The 14,161-nt window shown below is 39.6% G+C and overlaps 1 protein-coding gene and 1 long non-coding RNA gene across 2 annotated transcripts; both read left to right on the top strand.

Moving 5' to 3' along the window:
• Positions 1–991: 991 nt before the first annotated feature.
• Positions 992–6,024, top strand: LOC118806512. Its single transcript, XM_036567942.1, has 6 exons — positions 992–1,067; positions 3,090–3,270; positions 3,409–3,450; positions 4,381–4,478; positions 4,754–4,871; positions 5,205–6,024. The coding sequence occupies exons 1-6, from the start codon at positions 992–994 to the stop codon at positions 6,022–6,024; spliced, it is 1,335 nt and encodes a 444-aa protein (XP_036423835.1).
• Positions 6,025–8,067: 2,043 nt separating this feature from the next.
• LOC118806669 lies at positions 8,068–12,349 on the top strand. Its single transcript, XR_005007140.1, has 3 exons — positions 8,068–8,205; positions 8,887–9,004; positions 11,958–12,349. It is a non-coding gene; the product is annotated as an uncharacterized LOC118806669 (long non-coding RNA).
• The last annotated feature ends 1,812 nt before the right edge of the window (positions 12,350–14,161 follow it).

The raw sequence follows: 14,161 nt of genomic DNA, 5'->3' as shown, positions 1-14,161 counted from the left end.
ATAAACGACCCTATACACATATATGCTACTCAATCTGCAAAAAACCCACAGTACTTCTGACCCGCATCACACATAGTAGCCACTGTCCATGACACATGCACTTTGAGACTGCAACCCATCACATTATGCACATGCCTCTTTCTGCACAACATCACAACACACTACTTCTCTCTATTGTGTTCTTTCTTTTAAGGGTCCCCCCAAAAAATGTGAGTCCAAAAGGTTAATTTTGTGGGTCCCGGACCCCCAGTAGCTCCCATATCTCGTACCTTGCCTGCAGCCCATGTATTGTTATGATAGATCACACAGAAAATTCAACAACTAAAAATAATATCACATTTTTTTTCAGTATTTAGTGTGTCCACTGTTTACCTTTATTACAACTTCTATTCTTTTCAGGAGACTTGACATAAAATGTTTATGTGCTATAAGCTTCAGTGTGTATTAGTCCTGTGTCTGATCTTGTGTGTCGTACGTCTTTGTGGGTGAGCTGTTGTTGCTACTAGATGTTTCCAGTTTACAATATCACTGACGTTTGACCAGGGCAGCTCTAGCAAAGCAGAAATTTGACAAACTGACTTTCTGAACAGGTGGCATCCTGAGACAGAGCCATGTTGAAAGTCTCTGGGCTCTTCAATATGACTCTACTGCCAGTGTTAGTCTGTGGAGACTGCATGGCCGTAAGCTTGGTTTTATGCAGCAAGGTTTTATGTGTCCACAGGACGAATAAACTGCGTCACAGGTTTTCAGTAACTGTCTGATGTCTAGAGCACTGAGCTTATCAGATACATCAGAGCTGCTATCTTCATGGGTCATCTTCATACTAGAGCCTCTGCTCTGCACTCTGAGAGGAAGATGTGGTGAACAGAGGAGGCCGTGGGGGGCAGAGCCTTTAATAAAGGACTGAAAATGAATTATAAAAAAGAGTATCTTAAACTGGAGATACAGACGGAGAGAGAAACATTCAGAGCTTCAGACGCCTGCAGAGAAGATGGAGATGAAGATGAGCTGTGTGTGTTTGGTGCTGGGGCTGGTCCTGCTGATGACCGTCTTCTCAGATGCTACTGGTAAGTTTAACACACTTTCCATCTCTACAGTCAGATCCAGACACAGATTAACACATTATAATCAGGGGTGGAAAATTACACTTTCTTACTGTACTTAAGTATCATTAAAATACTTGTACTCTTTCTCAGTTACATTTCCAAGAGAAAAACATACTTTTTACTCATTACATTTTTTAATTTGGACTTTCAAAATAGTCATTACAAATCTCAGTGCAGGAGATGGTTCTCTTTTTTTCTCCTTTTTCTCGTGCTAATTCTGTTTTTGTGGAAAAAAAAACTGGTCTGTCTGTCAAACAACATTATTCTAATAGTATTTGCGGTGAGAGATTTTTATATGTCAGTCCAAGTGTTTCACAGTTAAAAGACAGAGCTTGAAAATCTTTCTTCTCCTCTTCCTCAGTTGGTTCCAATGCCCATCCTGATCCGTGCTGTTTCAGCTTCATCAAATTTAAAATTCCAGACAATACTAAAAATTGAAAGAACACATTCTGGCTGCTCAGAGTCCGGCTATGTGTGAGTATCTGCCTTTATCATCACTGTCAGAATAAAACCTCATATCTCCAAAATAGGAACTTTTCAGGAGAAGAAAAAGCTTTCCTAACTTTAATGTAAGTTAATGTAATGAGATTTTTTCCCAACCAGTTTTAGAGCATTTCTATTGGTCCATTCATCATAAAATTTTGATACAATGTAAACAACAGCTGCTGTTACAAGATACAAGTTTTGGTTGGCTGGGCTTGTAAAAATACGGGGCTCAGCACAGTTTACTGTATAATTATTTTGGGATTTCGTCCCTCAGTATTTTTTCAAATTAATCTGCAATTATTTTATTTGCTCCTTTTTTTTCTTTTACTAAATACAAGGATTTACACATCAACAAAATGCAAAAAAAAAGTTTTCTCAATAATGTCAAAAAGTTCTATGCACATTTCTTCTCACTCTACATCAATCATCTCCTCTACACGTCTCCTCTCTAATGTTCAGCTAACAGAGGAACACTTTATTTACAGTTTTTATAAATTTCCAAAGCTAAACAGTCATTCAGTTAAATTCTTGTGGCCTAAAAACTAGAAACACGCTAAACAAAGCGTTCCATCTGCGTAATTCTGTGTCCTGATAAACAGTGTTAGAGGTCTGCAGCCCGATGGGTCTGACAAAACATCGGGTCAACATATTTCATGGGTAACATCAGGATCCGGTTGGGCTGGTTTTCAGATGACCGATTTTTATGTGTGTTAGAAAAGTGGGTGATTGTGACCTTGAATGGTACGATGAATGAGTGAAGTGTAATTGAGTCAGGGTGAAGCGTGTGATTTGCTAACACTATCAGGTTTGGGGCTGGTTAAAAAATATTCAGAGCTCAGAAGCCACGAAAGTAGAGGTCTGCACTCCCGCTGATTCCCGTATAACCCGCCAAAATATCTTGCGGCGCGGAACTAATTTTCAGTGTTGTGCACGGGAACAGGCAGGAAACTAGCCCACTGCAGGCCGAAGCATGCATGAAGAGAAATCCCACCAATTAATGAACAACCTAAATAAAGTAGAACGATCACTAAATCATATATATAAACAATATAAAAGGATAACAGTAAAACAAATAAAATGAACTAAGTCTAAAGTCAAGTCAAGTCAACTTTATTGTCAATACTACAACATGTACAGGACATACAGAGTATTGAAATTGCGTTACTCTCAGACCCCATGGTGTAGCAATAACATTAAATAGACAGTAAACAGGAAATGTGTGAATTAAATAGACACTAAATAAACACTAAACACTAATCGTAAAACACTAACCGTAACTAAAGAATTGAATTGAAGAAACAGATCACATGAACAACATGCAGTCTCATAGCTTAAAGAACCAAAAACAACTGCTCTTTGATTTAATTCCTGCTTTGTATTTACTGGGAATAAATGGCGTTTGAAGCCACTCCACAGTGAGTCTGATGACCGTCACTGACTTGTTATTTCAGCAGAGAATAACGTATTTGTAAACAATCTGTGTGTATTGGATGTCAGTTCGCCTTGACGAAACTGCACGGGCGGGAGTGGGCCCAAAGGTTTCGGTTGCGGTCGGGAGCAGGACAAATAAATCAGATTTTATGTGGGAGTGGAATGAAATCTTGAGGGAGCGGGTGGGTGCAGGACTGAAAAAACAGTCCCGTGCAGACCAAGAGAGGGCGATGCGCCATTTCCGACAGTGAGGATATGTGTTTTACTGTTTTATTATGTCACATAAACATATTTGTTTCTATATAAAATCTGATTTGCTATTATTATCAGTAGATGAGACTCTCTTCAGTGAAACCAAACTTAATTTAACTGTGCTGTCTTTCAGGTATACAACGCCGAGGGGCAGATTCTGCAAGAAGGACCTGTGGTAAATCTAGATTTCAGAGCTGCAGCTTCAACACAGCCCAGACGCAGACGCAGCAAACAGAGCAGCTAAAAGCTTTACACACCCCTTTAGTCGTCACAGGATTTATCAATCAGTGCTTTGCTTTTTCAATATTGCAGCATTCACTGTTATTAAAAGAGCTACAGCTTTTGCACATAGTGCTTTATTTTCCAGCTGTTTTTGCCACAGCCACGCTGTACATGAGCAGAACCTTTCTCTTTTCTAACAGTTAGCTCTCTGACTCAGCTCACGTCTCCTTGTCTCTCTCTCTCTCAGCTCACACAAAAGGAGGGTGGGGGCGTGGTGGCCAAAACTACTCTCTGTAATCCATGTGCAGAAATTAAAAGCATTTATTTGCTCATTTTTACTGATCTGCCGATTTTAACATATCATATAATATAATATTATCATGCTGCAAGAACAATACACTGCAAAAATTATGCAACTTTTAAACCTTAAAAATGAAGTAACCAGGTAAACTTGAAATTTTAAGTTTATTGAAGTTAGCAAGCGTAATACACAAATTATTCTTCCATTAACTTAATATTATAAGTTTAATGACAACATTTCAAGTTAATCAGGTTACTTACTTTAAATTTAGAAGCCACATCATTTTTTACAGTGTATGAGTGTGTGTAAAGAGTAAAATGTTAAAACAGGCAGATTATGTGGACAGTGCGATACGGAACTAGTGCCAGCTAAGACGACTGATGATCTCCTTCCATCAGCTAACCGTCTCCTTTTACCTGCTGTGAGCATTTGCGCTTGAACACATTGCAGCTGCACAAAAAGGAGCCGCTGTTTATAAGCAGCAGCTGCAGTCTATAAAACTGCATCATACAAAATAAAGGATATATTTATTAAACATTATTCTACTCTGACTGTGCTATCCGTGTCTTTCTGCATTATAAGGTCTAGCGGCGGCTTCTACAAAGAGGAAGTCCGATCGTCCTCTACACAGCAGGAGAAACCCAGACCACCCGAGACTTTCAGGGTTACAACACCTCGAGGCAAGCTGTACAAGGAGGAGGACGTCCTAGATTTCCCTAATAATACATTTTATTGTTTAATAATGGTAGAAGTTAATATTATTATTAGTAATTAGTATTATTAGTATTAGTATTAATAGTAATAACTGTTTTAGTATTACACTTTTTATACCCTGAACGCAGTTCTAGGTGTTTCATAATGAGAGGATAATAAGATGTTTGGTGCACATTCATTTAACCCTAAACTGATTCTATTTAACGTGTGTGAAAGTGTTTTCTGCTCTTCCTCATATCAGCTCGTGCCATCACTCCTTCTGATCAGTGCTGTTTGAACTTCGTCACTTCTAAAATTCCAGAGAAAGAGATCATCAAAGTTGAGAAAACACCTTCTGACTGTCCAAAGCAGGGCTATATGTGAGTGTTTACCTTTAGAATATAAATATATGTGGGTTTCTGTTTTATTATACTAAATAAACACATTTGCTTGTATATTAAATCTGATTTACTGATGAATATCACTAGATGAGACTTAAAATCCCAGGCTTATGACATACTAAGGCTTATTATTCACTAATTCTGAAACTTTAATACAAACTGGTTGAGCCATTCTTAGGTTATAAGTGTGTAATAAAACTTCAGGTCTGCTGGTCGGCCCTGGCCATTTAACCATAAGGTTAAATGAAGAAAAAATAAGGTCAGTTCTAAGCCACTAATGCAGAGGTTAACTGTGCTATTTATGTCTTTTAGGGTTACAACAGCTAGAGGCAAGTTCTGCAAGAAGGAGGACATCATGGCGTCCACTACACAGCAGCAAAGTACTGTGTCAACAACTTTCAGTGTTAGAAAAGCTAAAGGCAAGTTGGACAATGAGGGACGCGTCCTAGCGTCCACTACGCAGCGGCAGAGTAGTGTGTCAACTGTGTCTTACAGTGTTGCAACATCTATAGGCAAGTTGGACAATGAGGAAGACGTCCTAGCGTCCACTACACAGCAGCAGACTAGTGTGTCAACTGTATCTTACAGCGACAAGGTGGAGGACATCCTAGCATCCACTACACAGCAGCAGAGTACTGTGTCAACAACTTTCAGTGTTCGAAAAGCTAAAGGCAAGTTGGACAATGAGGGACGCGTCCTAGCGTCCACTACGCAGCGGCAGAGTAGTGTGTCAACTGTGTCTTACAGTGTTGCAACATCTATAGGCAAGTTGGACAATGAGGAAGACGTCCTAGCGTCCACTACACAGCAGCAGACTAGTGTGTCAACTGTGTCTTACAGCGACAAGGTGGAGGACATCCTAGCATCCACTACACAGCAGCAGAGTAGTGTGTCAGCTGTGAGTTCTCGTGCTACAAAAGCTAGGGGCAAGTTGGACAATGAGCAAAACGTCCTTGCGTCCACTACACAGCAGCAGAGTACTGAGTCTACTGTGTCTTACAGTGTTACAACAGCTAGGGACAAGTTGGACAAGGAAGAAGACATCCTAGCATCTGGTACAGAGCATCACAGTACACAGCCATCTGGGTCTTCTAGGGTTGCAGCAGCTATGAGTGAGTTCTGCCTGCCATAATTCATGCAGAGGTTCTTTCAGAACTAGATTCCAGTTCCGCAGCTTCCACACAACCCAGACACAACACTTAGAGCAACTAAACAGTTTTAAATGACCCTTAACTCACCACATGAATGATATCAATTGTATCCCTTTATAAAAGATATGATATAAAGTGTGTCATACCTTGTGCACAGGCCACATTTTCTGAATTTTATGTTAAATTTAACAAATAAACCATAATTGTGCATTAAAATGTGCAGAAGGGTGTTTTCTCTGTAGAGGATGTGTTCACTTATTTTCTCATAGAAAATCAACAAAATGTAATTTGACCAGGGTGCCAAAACTTTTCAATATGACTGTATATACATATATGCAAGTTTAAAAAAGTAAGGGTGATGTTAAAACCCCTGGACTCTACAGCATTATGAAGGAGGGGAATGACATGTTAATGGTTAAGAAAATGGGGAATGATGAAGAAAAGGTTAGGAGTGGTTAAAGAAAAGTTAAACCGGGGGGGGGGTGAAGCTGAGAGAGACCATCAGCTCTGCTGTGGAAAGGCCACACCATCTATGATGAGTGAAAGTTCTGGATTTTAAGGTACCTGAAGCTTCTTGGCCTTCACCATCCACTGAATGGACTCATGGCCTATGACAAAGAGCTAAAAAAAACTTTTTCTCCAAGTGGTTGAGGCAGCGCGATGAGGCTCAACAGCAGAGCTAGGCTGGAGGACAGCAGCTGGCCACAAGAACCTGCTGGCAAAGATATCTGGACAGTGGCTGGCATAAGGAGGCCTGACCCCAAGGCTGGTGCAGCAGGGCTGGAGGTTGGAGCTGGCACTGGAAGACCCGACAATGGGGCCAGCATAAGGAAGCTTCACGGTGAGGCTGGTGTGGTGGATGGTGGTGTAGTTAGTCAAGACTGAGTGTCAGAGCTCCAGTGTGCACAAGCAGCAGCCTCATTGGGGTCTATACTGCCATGGGTGGAAGAGAAAGCAGGCCTCCTCCTGCCTGCCACAGTCCTTGTTTTTATAGCCAGTTGCTGTCCTTGAGCCTGGCTCCACTGTAGAACCTTGTTGCGTTGCTTCAACTGCTGTCTTTTCACTACCAGTCTTTGCCATGCTGCTTCCCCTCTCAGCTATCCACTGGGCTCAGTCATCTGCACCACAAAGATTTCTGTTCCTTTACAAGCTGCTGGGGACTGATCCCAGTTCTGACACCAGTGTAGTGCTGACAAAGAAAGATATGACCAAGGATGACCATGATTCTACAGTGATACTGCTCTTTATTAAACACACCAGAAGAAAGGCACATACAGAACACCAAAACTGCAGGGAAGGTCACCACTACCTCCTCGCAAACAAAACCCACATCCCCCAGCGCGTAACATCACATAACACATACACACAACCTAAACTAACAGCAAAAACATTATACCACACAAAAAGTACCTTTATCAGAGGGCGTGTGGTGTGTGGCCATCTGCATAACCAAGCCTCTAAAGCAGATCTGATGCAGCTTGATTTTCTCCTCTCTCTCAAAGATGAAAGCTTTAAGTGCTGTTTATCAGATGGGGGCAGTTTTGGTGTCTACCAGGTCTTCCAGGTGGTTGTTAGGAGTCTCATTTTCTCTGTAGCTTTTAATCAGTTTTTGAACTCCAGTTTTGAAACTTGTTTTTTTTCACTTAAAAGAGAAATTAATGTATTAGTAACTTTACAGAAACATAAGCCAAACAGGAAGATTTTAAAAAGATGAAAGATGAGCTGTTTGTGTAGTTCTCTACAACACCTTTTCACTTCTGCATCAAATTAGCTGTGATGCGTTGGTGGAAGTTTTGCTGTTATCAGTTACTTTATGAATAGGCTGGGTCACAGGCCTTCACTGACTGTCTGCAGACTCATGCACGGCATTTATCAGATACATCAGAGCTGCTGTCATGGGTCATTTTCACACTAGAGCTTCTGCTCTGCGCACTGAGAGGAAGATGTGGTGAGTGGTGGGGGTGGTGGGGGGCAGAACTGCCTGTTTATTTTGAAAATAAGCTAATTTAAATAGTGCCTTATCAGCTAAAACTGGAGATACAGACAAAGAAAGAAGCATTCGGAGCTTCAGACGCCTGCAGAGAAGATGGAGATGAAGATGAGCTGTGTGTGTTTGGTGTTGGGGCTGGTCCTGCTGATGACCATCTCCTCAGATGCTGACCGTGAGTTTATAACATCTTAACACATTTTCTGTCTTTGCAAACAGATACTGTCTTACAGTCTTGTGCAGACGTTTGAACACACGTTTTGTTGGTTTTCTAAGTGAAAACAAGTTCACACATCCTCTACAGAGAACGCATTTAAATATACAGTGATTGTGTATTAAAATCTGCAGAAGTGTGTCCTCTGTAGAGGATGTGTTAACTTATTTTGCATAACATGATTAAAATATTACTCATGTTAATTGTTGCTTATATTAATAAAACTACTACTAATCATAAAAAGCACTGCTACTAGTACTATAAATATTAATTATGAATGATTAATGATTAATTATTAATGATGATGATGACGATGATGATGATGATGATGATGATGATTATTATTGTTATTGTTATTGTTATTATTATTATGATTATTATTATTATTATTATAAGTTAGTAGTAGTAGTAATGGTAAAAAATGTTGTAGTATTGTACCTCATCCAGAATATACAAAAAATGCAGTTCTGGATGTTTTATTTATTCTAAAAAGTCTGATGTTTGGCCACAGACTTAACCCTGAACAGTCTGTATTTAACATGCACTTTAGGTTCAGGTGTAGCTGTAGTGGAGCTGATGTAGGCATGTTGATTTTTACAGTAATAAAAACATAAACTAAAAATGTTTTCTGCTCTTCCTCAGCTGCTGCTCTTGGCCATCCTGATCAGTGCTGTTTCAATTTTGTCCATTTTAAAATTCCAGAAAAAAATATCATAAAAGTGGAAAAAACACATTCCAGCTGCCCAAAGTCAGCCTATGTGTGAGTATCTAACATTATATATATATGTCGGAACAAAACCTTATATATCCAAAATTATAACTTTACAGAAGAAGGAAAAAACATACTTTACTTTTAATGTAAGTCAGTGGAACCAGACTTACTGAGTTACTGTTTTATTGTGATATAAACACATCTGTCTGTATATTAGATCTAATTTGTTATTGAATATCAGTAGATGAGCCTCTCTCGACTCTGAGGTACAGCAGCAGCTCACTGTGTTCAGGGTTGGGAGGGTTACTTTAAACATGTATACAGTACAGATTACTGACTAACTCTTACAAACCTGTAATATGATGAAATCTGTGAACTAATCTAAATTATTACTGTATTGGAGTGATACACTGAGGGTTAAAAAAGTTCAAATCATTACAACTTTTGCTGCAATAGATTCTGACATAGCACACATCAACCAGTGAAAACATGCATGAAAGGGCAAAGTCAAAAGACAGAACTCGGATATGTTCGCTTAAATTTGAATAGTAGAAACCCTTCTCCCTGCTGCTCTAGCCGAGCACACGCCGTCTAGACTGACATGATCTACACATTTTGTCTAGTGTGTAAGAACCCAGAACCTCTGCAAACCCAATAGCTCAGTTCTTACTGGAAATCTAACCTGAAACAATTCCCCAGATGGTTCTGAGCATGAACTTCCCTTCAGCCTTTCAGCAGCTTCACGGTGGGACTGTATTCAACACTGGATCCTTCCATACTGAATAATTTTAGATCGATTTCAAACCTACCTTTTCTAAGTAAAGTCTTAGAAAAAGTTGCTTTCAAACAACTAAATACGTATCTAATATCAAACAATTAATACGAGAAGTTTCAGTCAGGTTTTCGTTCTAACCATAGTACAAAGCATTGATTTGCGTTATCAATGACCTCAGGTTCAGCGCTGATGCTCAAAATCCTTCTATTTTGGTTTTATTAGATCTCAGCGCAGCCTTTGATACCGTTGACCACAAGATTTTACTCCAGCGTCTTGAATACTGGGTCGGCCTCTCGGGCACAGTTTTAGAATGGTTTAAATCATATTTAAGTAATTAAATAAGGCAGTTCATGGTTTCGCTTTGAAATCATTCATCAAAACGATTTGCCGTTTCTTGTGGAGTCCCCCAAGGTTCAGTCTTAGGGCCTTTGCTTTTCTCTTTGTACATGCTACCTCTAGGTGATGTTATTAGGAAACATAGCATAAATTTTCATAGCTATGCTGACGACACCCAGCTATACATTTCTATTCCCTCTGAAGATCAAGACTCTGTAGACAGACTAACCAGCTGTGTGTCAGATATTTCTCAGTGGATGTCGCAAAATTTTCTACAATTAAATCATGAAAAAACTGAATTACTGATTGTTGGTACAGAAACTCAGAGAAAAATGACCAAACCTGAAGTACGAAACCTGGGTGTGATCTTAGACTCTGACCTCTGTTTTACCCCACATGTAAACACGGTCACTAAAGCAGCTTTTTATCATTTAAGAAATATCGCTAAAGTTCGGCCTTTTCTCTCTCAGAGCGACGCAGAGAAACTTGTTCATGCATTTGTTACAAGCCGACTTGACTACTGTAATGCTCTTCTTGCTGGACTTCCTAAGAAAACTACACATCCCTTACAACTCGTACAAACTGCAGCAGCGCGCAACCTAACAAAAACAACACAGAGAGATCAGATCAGTCCCGCTTTGAAAGAACTGCACTGGCTGCCTGTATCATTCAGTACAGATTTCAAGGTTCAGCTACTAGTCTTTAAAGCTCAAAACAACCTTAAAGCACCTGCTTACATCACAGAGTGTCTGTCTGTTTATGTTCCAGCAGGTAATCTAAGATCTGCAGATAGTGGCCTTCTACAGAGACCCTCTGTACAATACAGAAAACATGGAGAGACTCTTTCAGTTATTCTGCTTCTAAACTGTGGAACTCAATTCCACCTTTTATTAGACAGTCAAGCTCAGTGCTCACTTTTAAGAAGCACCTAAAAAAGTCTCTCTCTTTAAATAGGCATTTAAGTAAAACTGGTGTTTATCTTGTAATTTAATCTTCATTTTCTTCTGATTCTAATTAAGTATTAATGATCTTTTCTATAACTATGTTTTATCACCTGTCTGTAAAGCACTTTGAGCTGCCACCGGCATGAAAAGTGCTATATAAATAAAATTATTATTATTATTATTATTATTATTATTATTACTCATGGTAGCTAGTTAACTTATAGCCTAATTTATAAAGCTAGTTAGCTAGGCATTACATTAATTTAGCCAGCAGGAGTAACCATATGGTATCATTGGGGTTATACAGAAGAAGCTTAGACAACTCCAAGTTTGTGCCCATAAAGCATCTTCATTTTCATCTTCATTCACTTAGCAGCCAGAGTACAGAGGAATATATGTTCTTTAAGAACTCTAGATCAGTAGTGGTCTGGTACAGAATCCTACTTAGGCGTATGAATAACGACACAAACCTGAGTGATGGTAACTCACACTCTCAGAAAACAGAACCTACCCAACCTGCTCAAACATTCGCGAAACCTGCAAACATTAACAGGGCATATTTAAAATTGCACCGAAAACCTTTACTTACTGTTTTTAGGACTAAATACAGCCCAGCACATGACCTTCCAACAAATTAATTTTTAAAAATTCTATGTCTTTGCAATAATGGCAGTAGTTTGTGACTTTTCCTTAACCCCTTAAATGGCCAGGGTCCACTGGCAGGCCCAAAGTTTCATTATACACGTCTGTAATCTAAGAATAGCTCAACCAGTTTGCATCCCTGTAGTTTTGCATTTGGAGTATTTCTATTGGTCCATTCATCATGAACAAACAGCTGCTGCTTTCAAATCATGTTGTTTGTTCTGACAGAGATGAAAGGTTGTTTACTGTTTTATGTCATATAAAAACATTTGTTTCTATATTCAATCTGATTTGCATCTTTCAGGATTACAACACAGAGGGGCAAATTCTGCAAGGAGGAAATATTCCTGAAGGAAAACTAGATTTCAGAGCTGCAGCTTCAACACAGCCCAGACGCAGCACACAGAGCAGCTGAAAGCTGTACACACCCCTTTTAATCATCACAGGATTTATCAATCAGTGCTTTGCTTTTTCACTCAGTTGAGCAATTTAACTTTTTATCAGCCTTTATCTTGTTTAACTGTGGAAATCAAACAGTTTATTACAAAAATCTCTGCAGAGAAAAATAACATCATGAACACAAATTAGATTTCAGTGCTCCAGCTTCTATACAATAACCAATGTATTGCTTCTTTACAGTATTTTTAATGCTTATGTTATGCTGTGAATTCAAAATAAAACAATGCATTGCATAAATTTCAACTGAATTATTTATATTGTCACAGTATTACATGGATATTCTCTGTATGAGTGATGCAGTGATAGTGATATAGTAGTGATACTGGAGAGGCCCTGTGTGTATTTACGTTTGCAGAACCACAGGGGTGGTGCCACACTTCCAGAAGTGGTGGGGCAAAATTACTAACAAACCTCACACCTCAGCTGGTTGAGAGACAAACTGCAGCTTGTCCACTCCATGTCATGCTAATAACAGGCCAGCCTATTCATGAACAGCCTCAAGCTTTGCTAGTTAACATCTCTGAAGAACTTCAGGCTGTTTTGGTTTTTTAAAGTTCTCACCAGACTCTGGGTTATTTCTGACACTCTTTTTCATTTGGTTGGGTTGGTTTCACACTGCACCGGCTAAAGTGCATGTGGGTTTTCACTTAACGCTTAGAGATTTTGCATGCGCTCTGTTATTCTCACATTCACCACCATGAATAAAAAAAACAGAAAGAAGATATGTTTAACATCTAAGTTTATCATAAAGCAACAAGATTCATGGCCAAAACTGCATTCTGTGATCCACATGCAGAAAAATCAAAAGCATTCATTTGTTATTATTTTTTTATTGATCTGATGTTATTGGCAGCAAATTATGCTTGTGCACAGAATATGAGTGTCTGTATAGAGTGAAATGTTAAAATAGGCAGATTATGTGGACAGTACAGCTCTGATATGCGAATGAGAAAAGGGTGTTCTTATGCTCAGTTATCTCGTTTGATTTGGACCACACAGGGGTCACTGGAAGCTGACCGAGACCTGCCATGTCTGCCAGACTAGTTCAGTTGCTTGGTGAATACGGAGTGTTCAGACCTGTCAAAATGGACTGAACAAAAGAAAAGGTTTGATAGGTCTGCACCAAACAAAGTGGGTGTGACTTAAGAAACATTTAAACAGAAACTCAAAAATATCAAATGGTGCAGTAACATAAACTGTAACTGAGTGCATTAATTAGTGCATCACAGTAAAAGCATTTTTACTGGATTAGTGAGCTGCAGCTCCTCTCACTGAACAGCAACTGACCAAGGTTTTACTGTCTGATGAACGCCTCGCCTCCCAGCTGAAAAGGCGATTTTAATTGGTTCTGTCAACTAGATTTTTTTCAGTTTTGTGTCTATAGGCCAGCGGTCTGTAAGTGTCCAGAGCTCAAACAGTGGTGGGTTTTACATAAAACAGTGAGGTCTGGTTGTTACTCAACCAGACAGCGTTTAGCTGAGAGAGACCATCAACATTACCGTGGAGAGACTGATGTTACACACTGAAGGGAAAGTTCTTGAGTGCAGGACCTGATGAAGGTGAGAAGCTGAGACAGAACTGGAGCTCATCAACAGTCCATCTGATAGTGAAGCTTCTCTATCCAGACAGAAATATGTTGTTGTATATAGAGAAGCTCTCACTATCTAATGGACTGTTGATGAGCTCCAGTACTGTCTCAGCTTTTCAAGTTCATCATAGATCATCTGTATATTCAGTGGTTGGTGAAGACCAAGAAGCTTCAGGTCTCCTGCACTCAAGAGCTTTCACTTTAGTGTGCAACATCAATCTGACCTCTCCACCCCTCCCCAGACTGTTTATTGTTGCTGGAGATTTTAATCATGGATATCTCAGGTCAGTGTTGCCTAAATTCCATCATTATGTGGACTGCAACAGAGGGGTGAAACATGCTGGACCTTGTTCGAAGAGTACCGGGTGGAGCCCCGCCCCCACCTCGGCTACTCAGATCACGTTTGTGTAATGCTGATCCCCCCATACAGAAGCAGGTGAAAACCTGGCCAGCAGGAGCCA

This window comes from Colossoma macropomum, unplaced genomic scaffold (assembly GCF_904425465.1).
Source record: "Colossoma macropomum unplaced genomic scaffold, Colossoma_macropomum, whole genome shotgun sequence".
In the NCBI taxonomy this organism is placed as follows: domain Eukaryota; kingdom Metazoa; phylum Chordata; class Actinopteri; order Characiformes; family Serrasalmidae; genus Colossoma; species Colossoma macropomum.
The sequence above is the reverse complement of the archived record's forward strand: the minus strand, read 5'-3'. Positions and strand labels throughout refer to the sequence as shown.